At 40.3% G+C, this 23,547-nt stretch overlaps 1 protein-coding gene across 8 annotated transcripts in view; it reads right to left on the bottom strand.

The window, feature by feature from the left end:
* LOC137323649 (RNA-binding motif, single-stranded-interacting protein 1-like) overlaps positions 1–23,547 on the bottom strand; it is a 506,296-nt gene that overhangs the window by 176,111 nt on the left and 306,638 nt on the right. The window contains exon 1 of one of the 8 annotated variants that reach the window (XM_067987392.1): positions 19,494–19,801. The exons of the other annotated variants lie outside the window; for them this stretch is intronic. Within the exon in view, the coding sequence (XP_067843493.1) occupies positions 19,494–19,538 (45 nt within the window). The 5' untranslated portion in view covers positions 19,539–19,801. Of the gene's footprint in view, positions 1–19,493; positions 19,802–23,547 lie in introns of those variants that run through there. 8 annotated transcript variants of the gene reach the window in all.

Genomic DNA, 23,547 nt, shown 5'->3' with positions numbered 1-23,547 from the left:
TCAACTTCAGAACCTCATGGCCCGGCATATTCCTCACTCTACCATTACCAACAAGCCAGGGGATCAACACTGGTTCAATGAGGAGTGCAGAAGAGCATGCCAGGAGTAGCACCAGGCGTACCTAAATATGAGGTGCCTACCTGGTGAAGCTACACTCAGGGCTACATGCATGCTAAACAGCGGAAGCAACATGCTAAAGACAGAGCTTAGCGATTCCACAACCAACGGATCAGATCAAAGCTCTGCAGTCCTGCCACATCCAGTCGTGAATGGTGGTGGACAATTAAACAACTAACGGGAGGAGGAGGCTCTGTAAACATCCCCATCCTCAATGACGGCGGAGTCCAGCACACGAGTGCAAAAGACAAGGCTGAAGCGTTTGCAACCATCTTCAGCCAGAAGTGCCGAGTGGATGATCCATCTCGGCCTCCTCCAGAGATCCCCACCATCACAGAAGCCGGTCTTCAGCCAATTCGATTCACTCCACGTGATATCAAGAAATGGCTAAGTGCACTGGATACAGCAACGGCTATAGGCCCCGACAACATCCCGGCTGTAGTGCTGAAGACTTGTGCTCCAGAACTAGCTGCGCCTCTAGCCAAGCTGTTCCAGCACAGCTACAACACTGGCATTTACCCGACAATGTGGAAAATTGTCCAGGTATGTCCTGTCCACAAAAAGCAGGACCAATCCAATCCGGCCAATTACCGCCCCATCTGTCCACTCTCAATCCAAGTGATGGAAGTTGTCTTCGACAGTGCTATCAAGCGGCACTTACTCACCAATAACCTGCTCACCGATGCTCAGTTTGGGTTTCGCCAGGACCAGTCGGCTCCAGACCTCATTACAACCTTGGTCCAAACATGGACAAAAGAGCTGAATTCCAGAGGTGAGGTGAGAGTGACTGCCCTTGACATCAAGGCAGCATTTGACCGAGTGTGGCACCAAGGAGCCCTAGTAAAATTGAAGTCAATGGGAATCAGGGGGAAAACTCTCCAGTGGCTGGAGTCATACCTAGCACAAAGGAAGATAGTCGTGGTTGTTGGAGGCCAATCATCACAGCCCCAGGACATTGCTGCAGGAGTTCCTCAGGGCAGTGTCCCAGGCCCAACCATTTTCAGCTGCTTCATCAATGACCTTCCCTCCATCATAAAGGTCAGAAATGGGGATGTTCGCTGATGATTGCACAGTGTTCAGTTCCATTCACAACCCCTCAAATAATAAAGCAGTCCGAGCCCGCATGCAGCAAGACCTAGACGACATCCAGGCTTGGGCTGATAAGTGGCAAGTAACATTCGCGCCGGACAAGTGCCAGGCAATGACCATCTCCAACAAGAGAGAATCCAACCACCTCCCCATGACATTCAACGGCATTACCATCGCCGAATCCCCCACCATCAACATCCTGGGGGTCACCATTGACCAGAAACTTAACTGGACCAGCCATATAAATACTGTGGCTACAAGAGTAGGTCAGAGGTTGGGTATTCTGCAGCAAATGACTCACCCCCTGACTCCCCAAAGCCTTTCCACCACCTGCAAGGCACAAGTCAGGAATGTGATGGGAAACTCTCCACTTGCCTGGATGAGTGCAGCTCCAACAACACTCAAGAAGCTCGACACCATCCAGGACAAAGCAGCTCGCTTGATTAGCACCCCATCCACCACCCTAAACATTCACTCCCTCCACCACCGGCGCACAGTGGCTGCAGTGTGTACCATCCACAGGATGCACTGCAGCAACTCGCCAAGGCTTCTTCGACAGCACCTCCCAAACCCGCGACCTCTACCACCTAGAAGGACAAGGGCAGCAGGCACATGGGAACACCACCACCTGCACGTTCCCCTCCACGTCACACACCATCCCGACTTGGAAATATATCGCCGTTCCTTCATCTTTGCTGGGTCAAAATCCTGGAACTCCCTTCCTAACAGCACTGTGGGAGAACCTTCACCACACGGACTGCAGCGGCTCAAGGCGGCAGCTCACCACCACCTTCTGAAGGGCAATTAGGGATGGGCAATAAATGCTGGCCTCGCCAGTGACACCCACATCCCATGAACGAATAAAAAAAAAGAAAATTATTAGCTTCTGCACCAGCATGCCATTTCTCACACCGGGCATCCTGGTAGAGATTTCAATGAGTGTAGTTTTGTACTGTAAGCCCTTGCCCATTAGGAAATAGGTTCAGACTGCTAAACTCATTTCCTTTGGATCCTTGTAGCTGATGAATGAAATTTTCCACTCTATCAGTCTGAGCTGCATTCAAACTCATGTCCCAGAGATGAAAGGCCAATGTATAAACTCACTGTGGTACCTTGTGTCCGTACAGAATATTAACAATAGTCTCTTTTTGCATGTACAGTATGGTACTGCTGCCAGAGGCATGCATGTATGTTGAAAAGTCATCCTGACTTAACATTTCTGGATTTTCTCTGATATTGGGGGAAATACCACACAGGGCGATGTCAAAACCACATAACTAACCACCATTGAGAGAGCAAATGGCAACCTACCGTATCCAGCACTTTTATCACTGGTTGTTTATTTTGCTGCTGGCACCAGAAAAATGGGAAGGGAAGGAGAAACACCTCTTGAGGCAGAACTCCACACCTTGGATTACACTTATTATTTATTTATATTACAGCACTGCCACCAAAATTGGGTTGCCTCCAGTGGTAGTGCTGTAGTATAAGAGCAGCAGTAAACTGCATTGTAAAGGTGCTCTGTGTAGACTTAGCAGTTATAACTAAGTTATCATCTTATGACTGCAGCAGAGCAAACACTGTTGATGTCATACAGTATATATTACAGGATCCTAATATCACAAAGCAGACCCAATAAGCCACTTAAGTCCTCATCAACATATCCAGAAGCTTTTCTCCACTTTCTTAAAAAACTTATTTCTCTCAACTTTTTGATGCACCGCCCCCTAGATCAAGATGATCAACAAATAATCTGCTTCTGGGGTTTTAGATTTACCATTCTTGAATCAGCTAGCAAAAGGTGCATATGCACAGCTTGGCTGATGTTCCCCACCCCCTCCCATCCAAGTCTCTGAAGTGGTAAGTTCTTGGTCCAGGTCATTTGTCTTTGAGAACTATACAATAGATAGATATCAGGAGCTTCCCTACACGGAAGGAGGGAGCGGAAAAAAGAAAGATTGTAGCGTCAATCACATAGGGCTGTTAGTACATAACTTTCCATTGTTTGACTTATTATTATATGCCTCATGCACGCAGCATTCGCAACAAGGTAGATGAAGTGACGGCAAAAATAGAAGTAAATGGGTATGATCTAATTACCATTACAGAGACGTGGCTGCAAGGTGACCAAGGCTGGGAACTGAATATTCAAGGAAGGACAGGCAAAAAGGAAAAGGAGGTGGGGTAGCGCTGTTAATAAAGGATGAGATCAGTACAATAGTGAGAAAGGATCTTGGCTCAGAAGATCAAGATGTGGAATCGGTATGGGTGGAGCTAAGAAATAGTAAGGGGCAGAAAACATTGGTTAGAGTTGTTTATAGGCCACCAAACAGTAATGGTAATGTAGGGCATGGTATAAAGCAGGAAATTAGAAGTGCATGTAACAATGGTAATACAGTAATCATGGGGGACTTTAATCTACATATAGATTGGGCAAACGGGCAAACCAAATTAGCACTAATACTATGGAGGACAAATTCCTGGAATGTATACGAGATGGTTTTCTAGATCAGTCTCTTGAGGAACCAACTTGGGAACAGGCTATTTTAGATCTAGTATTGTGCAATGAGAAAGGGTAAATTAATAATCTTGTTGTAAAGGAGCCCTTAGGATAGAGTGACCATAATATGATCGAATTCTTCATTAAGTTTGAAAGTGATGTCGTTCAATCCGAAACTAGGATCTTAAATCTAAACAAAGGAAACTACTAAGGTATGAGGTGCAAGTTGGCTGTGGCTGATTGGGGAACTACATTAAAAGGTATGACGGTAGACAAGCAATGGCTAGCATTTAAAGAATTAATACATAATTTGCAACAAATATATATTCCTTTAAGGCACAAAAACCCAACAGGAAAAGTGGTCCAACTGTGGCGAACAAGAGAAATTAAAGATAGTATTAAATCAAAAGAAGAGGCATATCAAGTTGCCAGTAAAAGCAGTATGCCTGAGGATTGGAGCCATTTTAGATTTCAGCAAAGGAGGACCAAGGAATTGATAAAGAAAGGGAAAATAGAATAGGAGAGTAAACTAGCGACAAACATAAAAACGGATTGTAAAAGCTTCTATAGGTATGTAAAAAGGAAAAGACTGGCGAACGCAAATGTGGGTCCCTTACAGACAGAGATGATATAATTTATAATGGGGAATAAGGGAATGGCAGAGAAATTAAACAAATACTTTGTGTCTGTCTTCACGGAAGAAGACACAAAAAACCTCCAAGAAATACCAGAGAACCAAGGCTCAGGCGAGAATGGGGAACTGAAAGAAATTAGTATTAGTAAAAAAAATACCAGAGAAATTAATGGGACTGAAAGTCGATAAATCCCAAGGATCTGATGATCTACATTCCAGGGTTTTGAAAGAGGTGGCTATCGAGATAGTGGATGCATTGGTTGTCATCTTCCAAAATTCTATAGATTCTGGAACAGTTCCTGCAGATTGGAGGGTAGCAAATGTAACCCCACTATTTAAGAAAGGAGGGAGAGAGAAAACGGAACTACAGGCCTGTTAGCCTGACATCAGTGGTAGGGAAAATGCTCGGATCTATTATAAAGGACGTGATAACAGGACACTTGGAAAATAATAATAGGATTTGGCAAAGTCAACAAAGATTTATGAAAGGGAAATCATGTTTGACAAACCTATTGGAGTTGTTTGAGGATGTAACTAGTAGAGTAGATAAGGGGGAACCAGTGGATGTGGTCTATTTGGATTTTCAGAAGGCTTTCGATAAGGTCCCACACAGGAGGTTGGTGAACAAAGTTGGAGTACATGGAATTGGGGGTAATATACTGGCATGGATTGAGAATTGGTTAACAGACAGAAAACAGAGGGTAGGAATAAACGTGTCTTTTTCAGGTTGGCAGACTGTGATTAGTGGGGTACGGCAGGGATCAGTGGTTGGGCCCCAGCTATTCACAATCTATATCAGTGATTTGGAAGAGGGGACCAAATGTTATATTTCCAAGTTTGCTGATGACACAAAACTAGCTGGGAAGGTGAGTTGTGTGGAGGATGCAAAGAGGCTTCAAGGGGATATGGACGGGCTAAGCGAGTGGGCAAGAACGTGGCAGATGGAATATAATGTGGAAAAATGTGAAGTTATCCACTTTGGTAGAAAATACAGAAATGCAGAGTACTTTTTTTTTAAATGGTGAGAGATTGGGAAATGTTGATGTTCAAAGGGACCTGGGAGTCACTAAAAGCTAACATGCAGGTGCAGCAAGCAATTAGGAAGGCAAATGGTATGTTGGCCTTTATTACAAGAGGATTTGAGTACAGGATTAAAGTTGCCTTACTGCAATTATATAGGGCCTTGGTGAGACCACACCTGGAGTGTTGTGTACAATTTTGTTCTTCTTACCTAAGAAAGGATATACTTGCCATAGAGGGAGTGCAACAAAGGTTCACCAAACTGATTCCTGGGATGGTGGGATTGTCGTATTTTCTAGAGTTTAGAAGAATGAGAGGTGATCTCATTGAAACATGCAAAATTCTTACAGGGCTCCACAGGGTAGATGCAAGGAGGATGTTTCCCCTGGCTGGGGAATCTAGAGCCAGGGGTCACAGTCTCAGAATAAGGGGTAGGCCATTCAGGATTGAGATGAGGAGAAATTTCTTCACTCATAGGGTGGTGAATCTTTGGAATTCTCTACTCCAGAGGTCTGTGGAGGCTCAGTCATTGAGTATATTCAAAACAGAGATCGATAGATTTCTAGATATTAAAGGCATCAAGTGATATGGGAATGGTGCAGAAAATGGCGTTGAGAGAGAAGTTCAGCCATGATCTTGTTGAATGGTGGAGCAGGCTCAAGGGCCCTATGGCCTACTCCTGTTCCTATTTCTTATGTTCTTATAACATGTGGCCAGGGAGAATTAAAGAGAGGAAATAAATGTAAAGGAGTCAGGACTTCTACTGATCATGAAGCATCATGTTTTGTTCTCAATGTGCACTGAGAATGCAGCCTATTACAACTTTGCAATATTAAAGAAACAGTTACTTTAAAAAAATTACACCACTATAATCTGATAATACAGGTACATATTGCAGAATGCAAGTTAGATTGTTTTTGTGGGGCAATTTATAATTCAAGTTGAAGGAAATAATTTATATTATACAAATCTCATGCAAAAAATATTCAATTTTCAACTTCACATGTAAGTTACAAATTTGGAGGTAAACAGTTTTGTATGATTATTTAAAAATGTAAATCAACAAATTTAAGAACTAGTTGAAACGCTAATTTTACACTGATTTTAAACTTCAAGACAGATAAGGCTGAGTGCAATTCATTATTCAGACTTTTTTATAATTTAACTTTGCAAAGACATTTTGTGTCACTACATGTAATAAAAGTCAAGTATTGATCATGGAAGTCATTGTTTATGTTTTAAATGTAGCAAGATATGTTCCAACGCAAAACATTAACCTAAGCATTCATTCTACCGGTAAAGGTCATACCATGTCCAAACCCCATTTTTACCACTACTTTCTTACAATTATAAATGTCTTGACCTATGGTGCTATACCATCTCCTTCCTGTTACTCATTAATAAAAAATATAAAACAGTTTTAAGCCAGAACATTTTCTTTAGCACAAATGTCCCTTTCAGTTGAGTATCAACTGAATTCAGAAGCTGTAAGAACAGATCTAAATTGCAATATTCAGGAAATTGCTCACAACTTTTACTATATATAATATATAAAAAGAAAATCTCAATTATAGCTTTGCCCTTTCAGAAGCTCAGAGAATTGTGTGTGAACTGTAGTACAGATTTGACTTCAATCATTCATTATCAGAACCAGATGTGGGAGGAGGTTGCATTGACTGAGGAGAAAGAGAAAGAGAGAAAGTACAAGCTCCCCTGATGGTTCAGTGGATAAATGTACTACTTGGTGAGGCACAGCAAAGTTAGCCAATCTCTGCCAGGTTGGCAGTGGGACACAACAAAATACGTCATTGGGCTTAGCTTGGGAGAAACAAATTGTAGGGTTGCTGTCAATTGCAATTCTGAAAAATTGTAAAGCAGCCTGATTATAGTTGCCTTTTCCTTGTTTCATTAACTATTCCTTTTTGTTTTAACCAGCCAGTATGATTAAAGTTAAGTGCTAACAGAACACTGCACAAAAGCTCAAATACCAAAAACTAAACAAGAGTTAAGACTTTGCAAGAAAACTAGAGGTCGCTACTTGCCAAAGTCACTGTCAGAAAGCGAATATGAAAAGAGGTGAACTCTTTGTGATACCCCTTTATTTTATCATTTTGTCTTCACTGCTCTATCTGGGGTTCCCTTCCATGTATTGATATTCTTTGTGTAGATCAGAAATTCCTGGTATCAGTCCTAAATTTGCCTTTTGCTAGTTTGAACCTTTGTTCCCCTTTTCTTGCTCCCAAATTTTAGTTTAATGTAATTTTCTAAGTGCACTTTTTCTGTATCATTACCCACCTTATATATCTCTAAATTCCCTCCTGCTTTCAAGTCTTAAAGTCCCACATTTCTCCAACCTTTACTTGGAATCTTGTGGCTGTTCTCTGTGCTGCCTCCAGTGCCTCAGTATCTTCCTTGTGTCTGGGTGACCAGAACTGAGTGTAGTCCACTAGGTGCAGTTTGACCAGATTACAGAGTTTGATCATAACTTCCTGACTTGTATTCTACTGTTCTGGCTGAATAGTTCCACATTCTATTGGCTTTGTTCATTGCTGCTGTGCATTGCTTGAGTATGCTGAGCATCGAGTGTACAAAGACCCTTGATTTCTTTCAACTTCACCCTTCGCTATCAATACCATTCATGAGTACATGTATTGCACATTCTTTCTTCCTATGTGCAGTACTGTACACTAGACTGCATTAAATTTCATCTGCCATTATTCTATCCACTTCCATATTTTGCCTATCTCACTTTATACGTTCTGAGCTGCCTCCTTCAATTCCACTGCCCTTCCTAGATAAGTGTCATCTGCAAATTTAACCAATTTGCATTGAATTTCTGAATCCAAATCACTGATATAAATTAGATGTAGTGGTCCTACCAACCGTCCCTGGGGCACCTCACATAGTATCCCTCCCACCCCAACATAAGTCCTCTAACCAGTACCAGTTGTTACCCTTCAGCAAATTTCTTATTTGTTTCCAGAATTTATCATAGATCCCCACAGCTTTGAGCTAAACTATATCTTTTCATATGCAACTTTATTAAATACCTTTTTGGAAGTCTAGTCCCACCAAGTTGTAGGGCTCTGTATAATTCACTTGTAGAACCATCGAAAAGATACAGCACAGGAGGCGGCCATTCGGCCCATCGTGTCCACGCCGGCTCAAAGAACAACCAGGTGCCCATTCTAATCCCACCTCCCAGCACCCGGTCCGTAGCCTTGCAGCTTACAGCACTTTAGGTGCAGGTCCAGGTACTTTTTAAAAAAGAGTTGAGGGTCCCTGCCTCTACCACCAATTCGGGCAGTGAATTCCATACACCCACCACCCTCTGGGTAAAAAAGTTTTTCCTCACGTCCCCTCTAATCCTTCTGCCAATCAGCTTAAATCTATGTTCTCTAGTTCTTGAACTCTCCACTAAGGGAAACAGGTACTTCCTGGGCCCCTCATAATTTTGCACACCTCAATCAAGTCTCCCCTCAGCCTCCTCTGCTCCAAGGAAAACAACTCCAGCCTACCCAATCTCTCCTCGTAGCTGCAATTTTCAAGCCCTGGCAACATTCTTGTAAATCTTCTCTGCACTCTCTCCACAGCAATTACATCCTTCCTGTAATGTGGTGACCAGAACTGCACACCAGCTGTGGCTTTACCAGCGTTTTATACAGTTCCATCATTACATCCCTGCTTTTGTGTTCTATACCTCGGCTAATAACGGAGAGCATTCCATGTGCCTTCTTCACAACCTTATCTACCTGTACTGCCACCTTCAGGGACCCGTGCACAAGCACTCCAAGGTCTCTCACTTCCTCTACCCCTCAACATATTCCCATTTACTGCGTATTCCCTTTTACTGTTTGCCCTCCTTAAGTGCACTACCTCACACCTCTCCGGGGTGAACTCCATTTGCCACTTTTCCGCCCACTCCACCAACGCATTGATATCTTCTTGGAGTCTACGGCTATACACTTCACGGCCAATTTTTGTGTTGTCTACAAATTTGCCAATCATGCCCCCTACATTCAAGTCCAAATCATTAATATATACCACAAACAGCAAGGGACCCAACACTGAGCCCTGTGGCACACCACTGGAAACGGATTTCCATTCGCAAACGTCCATCGACTTTTACCCTTTGTTTCCTGTTACTGAGCCAATTTTGGATCCAATTCGCCACATTTCCCTGTATCCCATGGGCTTTTACCTTTCTGAGCAGTCTGCCATGTGGGACCTTGTCAAATGCCTTACTAAAATCCATGTAGACAACATCCACTGCACTACCCTCATCAATCCTCCTTGACACTTACTCAAAGAATTTAATCAGATTTGTAAGGCATGACCTTTCCTGAACAAATCCATGCTGACTATTCCTGTTTAAACCATGCCTTTCCAAGTGACAGTTTATCCCATCTCTCAGTATTGATTCTAATAGTTTGCCCACCACCGAGGTAAGACTGATCGGCCTATAATTGTTCGGCCTTTCCCTCGTACCCTTTTTAAACAATGGTACTACGTTTGCAGTCTTCCAGTACCTCCCCGGTATCCAGTGAGGATTGGAAAATGATCCTCAGAGCATCCGCTATTTCCTCCCTAGTTTCAATAGCCTAGGAAACAATCTATCCGGCCCTGGTGACTTATCAACTTTCAAGGATCCCAGTCCCTCTAGTACTTCCTCTCTCATTATGTTTACCTTATCCAATATTTCACACCTCTCCTCTTTAACTACTACGTCCGGATCATCCCTTTCCCTTGTGAATACGGAGACAAAATATTCATTTGAAACCCTACCCACATCCTCTGCTTCTACACACAAGTTACCCTTATCATCCCTAATAGGTCGCACCTTTTCCTTAGCTATCCTCTTGTTCTTAATGTACTGATAAAACATCTTTGGGTTTTCTTTAATCTTACGAGCTAATATATTTTCATGCCCTCGCTTTGCTTTCCTTATTTCCTTTTTTACGTCATCCTGTACTTTCTATACTCCTCTAGGCTTTCTGCAGTATTTAGTTTTCTGTGACAGTCATAAGCTTTCTTTTTCTGCTTTATCTTGCCCCGTATACTTCTAGACAACTAGGGAGCTCTAAATTTGGCAGTGTCACCCTTTTTCTTTGAGGGGGCGTGTCTGCATTGTACCCGTAGAAATTCACTTTTAAGTGCCTCCCACTGATTTCTCCTCAAGTCGTTGTGTCCAGTCCACTTCTGCCAAATCACCTCTTAATTCTGTAAAATTTGCCTTCCCCCAATTTAAAACATTTACTCCTGGTTTAACTCTGTCCTTTTCCATAATAATGCTAAAACTAACTGAATTGTGGTCACTATCCCCAATATGGTCACCCACTGTCACTTCACCCACTTGCCCATCTTCATTTCCCAAACCTAAATCTAGAATTGCATCCGCTCTTGTTGGGCTTGTCACATACTGGCTAAAAAAGTTCTTCTGGACACCGATCAAGAATTGTGTGCCCTCTGCGCCCCTTACACTGTTTGAATCCCAGCTGATGTTAGGGTAGTTGAAGGCCCCTACTATTATTGCCCTCTTATTTTTGCACTCAAAAATCTGCCTACATATTTGTTCTTCTATCTCCCTTTCGCTATTCGGGGGTCTATAGTACACTCCTAGTAGTGTGACTGCCTCTTTTTTTATTTCTTAGCTCAACCCATATGGCCTCGATTGATGATCCATTTAGCATATCATCCCTTCTCACAACTGTAATTGATTCTTTAACCAATAATGCTACCCCTCACCCCCCCTCTGTTTTTCTCACCCACTTTATCCTGCCTGAAAACTCTATATCCAGGGATATTGAGCTGCCAATTATCCCCCTCTTTAAGCCAGGTTTCCGTTTTAGCAATGATATCATGCTGCCATGTGTCTATCTGTGCCCTTAGCTCATCTGCTTTGTTTGTAGTACTCCTTGCATTGAACCTAGTCAAATTCCTGTGATGAACACTATTTGACCTTTGCTTCTTTTGCCTTTGAGTCGCTAGCTATGTCACTAACTGCTTTTCTACTTCCCGTTTCCTGGTTTGAATTTGTCCTATCTGTATCTGCCCTTTGGTTCCCATCCCCCTGCCATACTAGTTCAAACCCTCCCCAACAGTACTAGCAAATGCCCCCGCGAGGATATTGGTCCTGGTTCTGCTTGGGTGCAACCTGTCCAGCTTGTGCAGGTCCCGCCTTTCCCAGAATCGGTCCCAATGCTTCAGGAATTTAAACCCCTCCCTCCTACACCATCTCTCAAGCCACGCATTCATCTGGTCTATTCTCCTATTTCCGCTCTCGCTAGCATGTGGCACTGGGAGTAATCCTGAGATTACTACCTGAGAGGCCCTGCTTTTTAATTCATTTCCTAACTCCCTATATTCTGCTTGCAGGACCTCATCCCATTTTTTTTTTAACCGATGTCATTTCCGATATGGACCACCACCTCTGGCTGTTCATCCTCCCCCTTCAGAATGTCCTGCAGCCGCTCCATGACATCTTCGACCCTAGCGCCAGGGAGGCAACATACCATCCTGGAGTCACGTCTGCGGCTGTTACTTTCTCCAAGAAATTAAGGAGGCTAGTCAGGTAGGATCTTCCCCTTCTGAATCCACATGGACTGATGGTTACTAGGTTATTAATGTCGGGATAATCCTCAAATTTACCCCCGATAATCAATTCCATTATTTTACATAAAATTGAAGCAAGACTAATGGGTCTGTAATTATTTCAGCTACTCGCTGGATAAATATGTAAATAATCAGAAGAGCTCTTTCTATGTTTTCTATTTTATGATTTAATAACTTCTACAGTTGCTTGTTTCTAAGTTAGAAATAAGAGTATATAGTGGGGCAGGAATTTCTCAACAATTAAAATCAAAATTATCGAGAGCTGGTTGATCGAAGGTGCATTTCAAATAAATAAATTGTTTGGACTGTTACATCAGTGCTGGAGTGACTCCAGCACAGGCCCAATGGGATAGCAACATTTCCCCCACCCAAGTAAATGCACGCATTTAACAATAGATTTCGTACAGGTATTGTACCCATGTTATCACAAAGTAAACAGGTGCATGATCTTGCATCAGAGGGAGCCTTCAATATTCTCTCCATGCCTTTGTCGAACCAAATTTTAAAAGTTGCCAAAAACTGACCATTGTCTGTAAAAATGAACCCTCAAAATGGAATACATACCTGTTTTGATATGGATAAAAAGGTAGTTAATCCAGGTTTAAATTACAAAACTGATTCAATTAGTAACAATTCTTTAATAGCCTTGAGTGAGTGCTATCCTACTTATACCAAAGGGCAGATTCCACAGCCCCAGCAATAACGAACAACCGCAAACAGTGTAAGCTTCTGGATGCATATACAGTTATCGCTGGTTGCTGGCCCTTACCAAATAGATGGCAAAGGTTCACACAGGTCAGCAATGGGAAATAGGCAATGCCTGTCTGTATGGGAGGGCTGAGCTCTCACCCAACATGCAGGAAAAATGGGGACTGACATAATTGGAGACAGTATTTGCATAGCTGCTCTGGTGTTACTGATTTTGGAGGTGCCAACTCACAAAGGATATTGAAATGACACCCATCACCCATCCTTGCTGAACTATGTTGGCTCTGAGTCCTGAAATGCCTCAAATTTAACACGACTGCCCTTGTGTTTACATCACTTCATGGCCTTGGCCTTGCCCCTCCCTTTCAATGTAACCACTTCCAGCCATGCAACCTATTCCCGAATTCTCAGTTTGTCAAACTGTGGCCTGTAATGAATCTCATCCACCCCGCCCCGCCCACACCACCATTTGCGGCTGTGACTTCGGCTATCTAAGAACCAGTTTTGTAATTTAAACCTGAATTAACTACCTTTTTATCCATATCAAAACAGGTATGCATTCCATTTTGAGGGTTCATTTCTATGGATAAGGATCAGTTTTTGGCAACTTTTAAAATTTGGTTCTACAAATGCTGTTGCCTACAAAGGCATGGAGAGAATATTGAAGGGCTATCTAAGCCCCACACTCTGGAATTCCCTCTCCAAACATCTCTGCCTCCCCATCTTCCTCTCTTCCTTTAAGGCCCTCCTTCACACCTACCTCTTTGACTAAGCTTTAGGTCACCCCTCCGAATATTTCTTTTGCCTTGGAGTCTACATTTGCCTGATTTATGCCTCTGTGAAGCACGTTGTGATCTTTCTACTTTGCAAGCACTTCACAGAAACACTTCTTCCTCTCCAATCTCCCAGTTCAAAATAGCATCTTTCTCCTTCTTGTCCTTAATTCAACCTGGTACTCTTATCCAGCTCCAACCTTATTCCTCCAACTGAGTTAAGCTATTACTCCCTCCCAAAATTCATGCTAGCACTCTCTCTCCCCACTACCAGTCAGGTAAACCTCGCCCTCTCCTGCTCCTTATCCTAAAGCATCGTTGCCAATTTTTTCTCTTTTCCCTCTTTTTCTCATTGCCATTCATTTCACCTTTAATTGCCACTGCTGTCCATTCACCCCTTCACTGCCATCCAGTTTCCCTTTCTACACCCACTCCGGCCACATGTCTACCTGATGTCTTGTTGCATCGCAAGCACAGGAACTCCTGCTTACAGTCTGCAGAGGCCGCAGTCCCTGCCATTAGCACGAGGAACGGCATGGGGAAGGGGAGGAGAGAGAGAGACACACACACTTGTTCCAGTGGCAGGAGGACCTATTCTTTGCTGATTTTTGTCAGCAAACACTGATACAGTGTCGGGGCTCCCAAAACTCGAAAGATCAGTGAAACACTGATGGTTGGTATGTATACCTTTATCAGTGATACAGTCTCTGTTCACTCGCCATGACTTTGCTGTCTGACAGTGCAAATCTATTACCAGAAATGGTTATAACTTCGGGACAAATTCCAAGTGATTACTGTGAAATAAGCAGCTGAACATAACTATGGGATAATTATAAGTTTGGCCATATAAGTTAGCTGTAGGAATAATTTCATCGGACATAGATTTGAGATAATTGGCAAAAGAACCGGGGGAAATTAGGATTTTTTTTTACGCAGTGATTTGTTATGATCTAGAATGCACTGCCTGAAAGGGGGTGGAAGCAGATTCAATAGTAACTTTCAAAAGGAAATTGGATAAATATTTGAAAAGGAAAAAAATTGCAAGACAACGGGGAAAGAGCAGGGGAGTATGGCTAATTGGATAGCTCTTTCAAAGAGCCATCAGGGGCATGATGGGCTGAATGGCCTCCTTCTGTGCTGTAGGGGTCTATGATTCTATGAATTAAGGAACATTTCACTTACGGCCAAAAAAAGATTACAAGACTCAGAATTTAGATACTTTTTTTCTGGTTTGTGTGAACAGCGTGGTACCCACAACCTTAATGCACAAGCTCTTGGATGTCCAGCCATGTGCACAAAAAACTTTCAGGACATTCTGAGGCGAGTCAGCCAAGGTTGCTGGAGGGATTGAAAAAGCGGACACTGATGGCAAACTATTGACATGTGTACAGCACTCCAAAATCTGGGGCTGTCCACACAATATGCAAACGGTTGGCAACTATGCATTTATTTTGCAACCTTATAGAACTGCTCATGAAAATAGCAAGAAAACAGAGAAGGAATAAAAACATGGAAGGATGATGTGATTTGCTTTATTTGTGAGCTGAGGGGTTGCTTCAATTTTTGTAGTTCACCAGACCTGAAAGTGAACTGCTCCAGCTGACTGAAAGGATGGAGTTTTAAAAAAAATTCGTTCATGGGATGTGGGCCTCGCTGGCAAGGCCAGCATTTATTCGCAGCATCACTAGGGCTCGAGTCCATGACCATAAAGGCCATTAACGAGTGAGAATCATAAATGTTATCCTAGTGAAGTACTCTTGATTTTCATGTATCACAAAAATAATAACAGATGAGGGAGGCTATGTGGCCTATCCATCTATAGAAACGTATGGATCCCTCATCATAGTATCCAACTCCCTGTGGACCAATTCTAGTTTTTGCCTTAACTACATACCCAGAAAACCATTCCCGGCATTAATCATTTTTCTTGTGTAACGTCCTTCAAAACATTAATCTTGAACTTGCTTTTTAATAGTTTGTACCTTTAACAATAGTTTAACTAAAAATAATACTCCAGATTAACTTGTTCTGTTCCATTTAACATCTCAGATACCACTAGAATACTCCCAAAGGCATAATCATGAATTGACAAAACATATTTATGGTTTGCAGATTTCAGTATTATGCACTCCTGGGACCTGAATTCATGATTACAAGGTTTTGAAACAAACACTTACTACAATAGGTACACGATTGCTCAAAAAAAACTGTTTTGGTGCAGTGCTAGGATTAATTTGCATTGCTAGTATAGATATAAAATTAGGATTAATATAAATATGCAAGTTTGAGATATACATCAACAGGTAAATCATCAACATATCCATATCCACATCATTTCTGTACTGTTGAGTAAGTTTTTAGAACAAAGGATACACAATGATCATGTCAATAGAATGCTGCATCTTTCATTAATTACATGTAGCAAACATAAGAACACTCCAACCTAAATAATGCCACCAGAGCAGTCTCTGTTAAAATAAAGGTATTGTATAAAGTCGAAATGTAAGAAATGTTGGAACTATCATTGAAAAAAACTTGTGAAAACCTTTTACATCAACCATCTTTCATGAGATGATTCTACATTCCAGGCTCATGAATAATAGGAAGATCTGTAACAGTTTCCAAAACTTTGTGTCCTGTCAATTCCATAAGAAAACATGGGCTTTCTGACACAACGGTACACACATTAGTTCCCTGTTAGATCAAACATCTAGTCACGTTGCTAAATTCCTCACAGGCCCTGCTATCCAGTGGGTTGAAATGCAGATTTTGCTCATGTAAGAACACACCGAAAGGTTAGTACCAAACTACAGCTGGTTCACACCAGTGAAGTAAACTGTTTGGCAGATTTAGAACAAACATACACAGCTTTTTCTGATACTTCTAAAAACTTAGAATTTCCCAAAACAAAGTCAAGGACTTATGCCAACAGAATTTGTTTTAATAAATCCTAATTTGTATTTTTAAAAATTGCTTAAGAGTTGAATGCCTCTTTTACATTATCTATTACTCAGCTTGGTAGGCTGGCATGCAAAGCATCAAATGAACAAAGTTTCATTAAATTATTTGAGCGCACACCAAGCACAAGTGCAGACAAGTCCAGAAATAGTTCTGTCTTTGAGCAATGAGGGAATGTGTTTCGTCAATCAAATGCTGATAACTTTCTCTTCGCACCCTATCATAATTTTGATTAAATCACTTTTATATATGTTTACCCACCAGACCAATATAAAGTAACAGAACGGAAAATTGCATTGTGCATACCACTGTCAATGTCCTTTATGCATTGAATAAATTAAAGCACTAAAGTCATTTAAAATGCAGAGAGTGCAGATGACCTAATGTACTAAAGCTGTATTTTTGGATTTATAATAAAGAGCTAAAATGAATCATCTGGTTGCCCAATGGTGTAACAAATCCTATGTAAGAAGCAATTGAGGTTTAAATGTGGACAAAAGGAACCTTTGAATGAAATGCCAATGCATGCCCTGGGTTTCATGTCAGTTTAGTGCCCACACATTGACTGCTTCCCTTGTCATTTGAGTACTGAAAGCCTGTTTGTTTTCCTGATTCTGTCAGCCTATTCAGACCTTTCAGTCTAAAGATTGCAGTGTGAAAAAAGGAGCATCTTATCAGCATGCTCCAGACCAGTAGAGTTAGTCACATCCGCAAATAAAATAGACAGGCGTTCCAGTTATAGGCCTCACCCACAAAGCTTTACCCATCTCAATGCAAACACCCTATGCCGTTGTGACAGCAAACATACTAATATGTAAGACACAGAGGCACATGCAGTTGCTAACTATTGTCTCATGTATACTTTAGAAGGAAAATTAAATTCCTCCTCTGATGAAAAATGGGAAAATGCATATTTTATTCCACAAATTAACAATTCACTAACGAAATTACAGACACGTAATTTTGAAATGTACAATTTCTGAAAATGTTATTTTGTTAACAAGTCAGTATTAGAGAGAATACAGCCTTTTCTCCTGATTTTCATTAAAAGAGGAATTATTGATATAAAGTGTTAAAACTGAAATGCAAACAAGCTGATTAGTTAGAAGGCAGACTTGCAATAGTGTGAATCCAAAAAAAAATTCTTTGTTTGAATAATAATTAAATTGAGCTACTAGTTTAATAATCAAGCTGAATCTACTTGGAATTGCAATTCCATTTTGTGCTTCCAAAAATTGACATTTCCACTCTATCCTGCACAGTTCTATATATAAATTAATTTAATGGAGGACTATTCCACTGGGCAAGGAAACAGCAACTAAGTGCCCGTTTAGAATCAGTTAAACTGCTATCAACAGGAATGGCTTCATGAAGGTTGTGCCCAACTGTAAATTTACCATTGAAAAGTAATATGCTTGAAAACTCTGAACAGTTTCTACAGATTTTTTTCTAAATACAGATCGTACTACTTGTCTAAAAAAACACTTTTAAAGAGACTGCAACATGTTTGAAATTCACCATCATCATGGGCAGTGTAAAACACTGGATGACTATACCTATAGGAATTTCTTTAAATTAGGAGTGGCTAGCTTCCTCCTACTCAAACTGTTCCAATATCCTAACATGATTCTGCTCATTGAGTTGCTAAATTAATGTTGGTTAAAATTAGTTACTAATGAATGCTGATTTTTTTAAAAAACACGTAATATTATCAAAGTATGCAGTGGTCAATGACATTTTTGTTAAATTTCAAACTGTACAGTAATTGCTCCATGAAACCATAAAGTCCATGATTATCTTTCATCACAAAATGACAAAGCCATTTAATGTGTGCTTGATAAGTCAATAAATGTAACTTAACCTGTCTAAAAAAGGTCACATTTGGGATTTAATATTTGTTCATCTGTTTTATCTTTTTATTTAATTTCTATTATTTTTTTCACTATTACTCATTGAATAGTGGGCCGAATGGCATCCTTCCGTGCTGTAACCTTCTACTTTTATACTTTAAGGTACTTTTCATTCTTCTTTTATTGAAATAGAAAGCCATTTCTAATTTGAAAGGCCCCCCCTGAGGGTCACTATTACTGATTAAAGCTACAAATCTTCAGTTAAGAATATAAGAATTTTCAGGAACAGGAAAAAGCTATTAAGTCCAACAAGTCTATCCTTCAAAAAAAATCTAAATATAAATTCTCTGCAATAAACAAATAACAAGGAAAATTGGAAATAATATATACATAAAAGTCTAGGCAAACACTGGACATTTCATTATGTTACCAACACATCTAACTCAATATCTTCTTTTCTCACAAGAGGGACTTTTTTTTTAAAAAAAGAGCTCTCCCAGCCTTTTGCAAGATCATCAGTATTTCTTTTGTTTTAAGCTGAAAGTTTGAAGATGTAGCGAGTGCTTTCCTAGTGTTTAAAACTATGACTCAACACTATATTGGGATCACTGAAACTTGATTCCAGATGTACAGTGCTTTATGTTCAGTCTGCCATTTTATTTCTGTGCAGTTTTATTTGTTACAAATGACATGGCATGCACTGTTTTAGATTTCCTTTTCTCTGGTCATTTCCAGAGAATGTAGAATATTTGCACTATTATACCACTCATTAAAATTAACTCTTTGCACTTACTGGGAAGCTATTTTCACCAAGTGTCATTTGCTTTAATGGAACTTTTGTTCTCATGTGATCAAAGGGTTAACAGAAAGGGAAAATTTCACAGCAGTGTACATCTCGTGCTTTTACAAATGTTCAGCCTTATGGTAAAGGATGTTAGTGCTGTAGTCATAAAGTAGCTGATAAAAACATAATCCAGACCTTTCTCACCTTGTATTGTGATTGATGCCAGGAACTGTTCATCTTGTGCATGAACATATAATCTTATTTATGTTGCTGAGTATTAAACTGGCGTTAGCAGAGCAGCCAAATCCATTACAACAGCAACATACATTTCTACCATTGGATCACTAGTCTCCACATAGTTTATCTGCAAACCTGCATGAAATAGCATACTCCAGTCAAGCAAATCCACAAGCTAAAAATATCTTAATAAGGAATATTTAAAGCCCACCTGTTTGTGAGATGGATTTCTCACAGGATTGTTTGGAAAGATCATTCTTAGAAACCTAACAATTCTCCAAAGCTGTTGGGCAACACACAGCAGAAGTATTCCTTTATCCAAAATGTTTCTACAACACGGCAAGTTAAACCATTTGAAGTACAAAGTCAATGAACGGAGGAAAAACTCCCTTTGATTCCTTTGACTAGTGTGCACCTTTTTGTAGTTACTTGTTGCCTATCGAATCAGCACACTGCCAAGCTTTGTGACATATAACCTAGTTTCAAACACAACTTCAACTACCCAGCCAGTTTACTCAGTTCACTTTATTGATCTGGCTTATGGTTCCCTGCAGCAAAAATCCCACCTACTGTGGCCTCGTCTACTAAAAGTTTACAGATAGGGGTGTCAAAATACTAAGCAGATCTCCAACACTTCTACTTTGTACAATTTTGAAATTCAATGTATTTCTCTTTAACTAACTACTTGTCAGAAAACTGAATTTGGAATCTACATTTTTTTTCCAGTTACTTCCAATTCTTGGCTTTGTAAATAGAAGCCAACCACCCCTTTAAATAAAATGGTTGGTTCCAACATAAATGCTTAGCATTCCAAATACTAACCATCAGATCTTCCTGTGCTGCAAAAGGCAGTCAGACTAACCTATCAGATCACACAGGCAAACCTTTTTATAAACAGGATTACAGTATAATTAAAAGGAATGAAGATGGGGCCAGTTGTAGACTTAAAATGTAAAAATAAAAATCAGACAGAAGATACAAATCTATTAGTCATTTATTGACCAAACTAATAAATATTTTTACTGCAAGTACAGACTAAAGAAAGCAACCAACAGCACCACTAAACGGGAAGATAAAAGTAATGACTGAAGGTGCATAGTTTGGATAAAAATACATAGCAATGCAAGATGAGAAAACATATATGCTATTAAGTTATCACATTTATCAGTGTTACTAAAACGATGATTTAAAATGCTATAAACTATTAGCCAGTTGAAAGCATACATCTGAACCTCTTTTAAGATCCAAGATGTGGTATGTTTTTTTACAATGCACATCACACAAATTTGTTATGGAGTTAACATGTGAAATAAGCATCCATATTTTGGTGGAGTTCATTGCTAAGCGATGAGAAAGGAACAAAAAAGCAGCCAGTACACTTATTTAAGTTTACAAATAATGTGGCAAAAATTTAACTTTGAAATCATAATCTGAAACTACCACTTGGGTGATAGGTAAAAATAAGATTTTTTTAAAAATCAGTTGATAATTCAGTAGCAATGTGCAGCAAAGGGAATAAACCAAAATTCCCACCAGGAATACGGAGCAGTACAAATTACATAGCACTTCAGCATTATGATTCAAGGCTTAAAACTACTGGATCTTGAAAATAGTGGATCCTATTTCCTTTTCCTGTGATGCCTGTTCAATCTATATAGTACAAAATGGCATCTTCACTGCTGAGCAAACAACCTTTTCTTTTCTGTTCCTGCTAAGTCTTTGCCCTGCCTTCTGTTGGAGTGGACAAATCCATCCCAAGTTATATTTCATAAAAGAAAAGTTGACATAAATTTGTCTGAACAAACCAAACCTGTATCAGCTTTACCAGGTTAATGCAGTGTGTTGTGCCCAGCCTTAACTCATTGAAATTGAGATTGGAGCCGGGACTTCAGTTTATATCTTAATCTTACCCTTACCATATACAGTAGAAACCTGAAGAGGGGAGAAAATACAAGAATCAACAAAAATTGACTTAAATTATGCTATCTTGATTTTTCATGTAAATACCATACCAACTGTATTTCTGTGATCTGGATCTCAACAGCATAGAATCATACAGCACAGGTGGCCATTTGGCCCATTGTGCCTGTACCGGCTCTTTAAAAGAGCTATCGAATTAGTCCCACTCTTTCCCCATAGCCCTGCATTTTTTTCCTTTTCAATATATATCCAATTCCCTTTTGAAAGTTACTATTGAATCTGCTTCCACCACTCTTTTCAGGCAGTGCTTTCCAGATCGTAACAACTCGCTGCATGAAAAAAATTCTCCTCATCTCCCCATGGTTCTTTTGCCAATTATTTTAAATCTGTGTTCTCTGGTTACCGATGTTCCTGCCAGTGGAAACAGTTTCTCCCTATCTACTGTATCAAAACCCTTTATAATTTTGAACACCTCTAGTAAATCTTCCCCTAATTTTCTCTGTTATATATTCACACACATATACATATATATTTGAGAATCAAATTAAGTATTTCATTTCATTAATATTGAAAATTTTCACAGGAATCAGGTTATTTAATTTCAAGTGCCTCTTCTTAACATTTACTTGGAACTTTAGCCCACTGTAATTATTCCAGTAAGGATGATGGGCAAGATGTCCACTACACACTGTAGGATTTGTATGCTAATATGCAGAGCAAAAAAAAAGGGGAAGAATCCTGAAGTCTATCTATTACAGAACCTTCAGCCAGAATAGTTTGCAATTCTACCCAACAATTGTGATTTTCCGTACTGTACATTTCATGACTCTATTCACAGAGTTACTGGAGTCTAGTGGGATTTAAATAAACAATGTATCATTCCAGTCTATTGCACAAAAAAAAATACAATAACCCTTATGATAAGCTTAGTATCCTATTGATAATCAAAGAAAGCCTTCAGCCGTCACAACCCTGCACTCCAGAACTCCATTCCTAAACCACTCTGTCTTTCTAGATCTCTCCTCACCTTCAAATGCCTCCTCAAAATCTACTATTTTGACCACACCTTTGCTTACATCTCCAGGTCCTGCTCAGTTTACCCCTCCCCCCACCCCCAAACCTTTTTGTGAATCTTTACTACATTAAAGATACCATCAACTACTTTTTTCAGTCCTATCACAGTGGCAGTGGGTCCTCTTAGAAACGTACACTGGTCATGCTGACAACACAAGTGGTTGACCCCTCTCCTTATTGTGAGATCTTATTGTTAACATATTTATGCTATATTTCCTCCACGGATAGGGAATGTGTTTGCCGCTATGGAGGTTGTGCCTTAAAGGGAAACTGGCCAGTTTTTAAACTAGGGAGAGAATTCTAGAAAAAACATTTCAAACTCAACAGCGAAATGTCTGAAGGAAGTATCATCTTCCACTTCCTCTCATTGCTCCCTTCATTGAGTGCACTCGAGAATTGACGTTAAAGGAAGCTCATCAAAATACGGTTGTTATTTTGAGTATGAGTGGCACCCTTTTCAAAAGGTTGCTGTAAGACTGCACAGGAGGAGGTGATAGAGCAGATCAATGTGGTGTCCTTTGTGAGGGCAGCTACACAGACTCTGAGGAAGTTTATCAAGTTAAGTGTACCCTGCATTTAACTGCATTTACTGTAATGGTAAAGCATGCCTGCAATAAAAAAAATCACCTCAAACAGCAGCATCCTGAACAAAGATGCATGATTATCACTTGGGAATTCTTTAGATTGTTTCATGCAATAAGAAAACCCATTTTAATGTATGCTTCACCTTCCAGCTACCAAAGGAACCTTCAAATGATGTGACACGCGTATCTGAAAACTTTGACACGCTAATGCAGCTTCCAACAACAGCCATTTGCATGCTGCATGCATCTTGTCTGCACTTCTCAAACTTCAGGTTTTCACGGATATGTTTTTGCTTGCAGGAAAAAGAGGCATATGATAGACAGGAGCAAAGAATAACTGGTGATGATCTCTCCACCCTTAACCCATCAGGGAATAAGTTTAGGCCATGCAGCAGACTCTCGCCTGAAGCATATAGCATTAATGAGGAGCAGCAAGTGGAGATGGCAGAAGGGAAATAGAAAATTGCTCATCAGAGCGTCAAGTCTACCCTCAGCTGCCAAACTCTGGGATCCATACTATCAAGTGGTTGCATACAAAAGATTGCTTTTTAAGCACTATGGATTCATTTGAGAATGCGTGCGGTGTCCTGCAATGCATAGTGGCGATTACACGGGAGTCCACTAATCACTTACGTGCAGTGATGTACAATGGCTTCTCCAAGCTGCAGTCCACCCTGGAGTGTGTGG

This window comes from Heptranchias perlo, chromosome 7 (assembly GCF_035084215.1).
Source record: "Heptranchias perlo isolate sHepPer1 chromosome 7, sHepPer1.hap1, whole genome shotgun sequence".
Taxonomy (NCBI): Eukaryota; Metazoa; Chordata; class Chondrichthyes; order Hexanchiformes; family Hexanchidae; genus Heptranchias; species Heptranchias perlo.
Note: the sequence above shows the minus strand (reverse complement) of the source record. Positions and strands in the feature narration are given on the sequence as shown.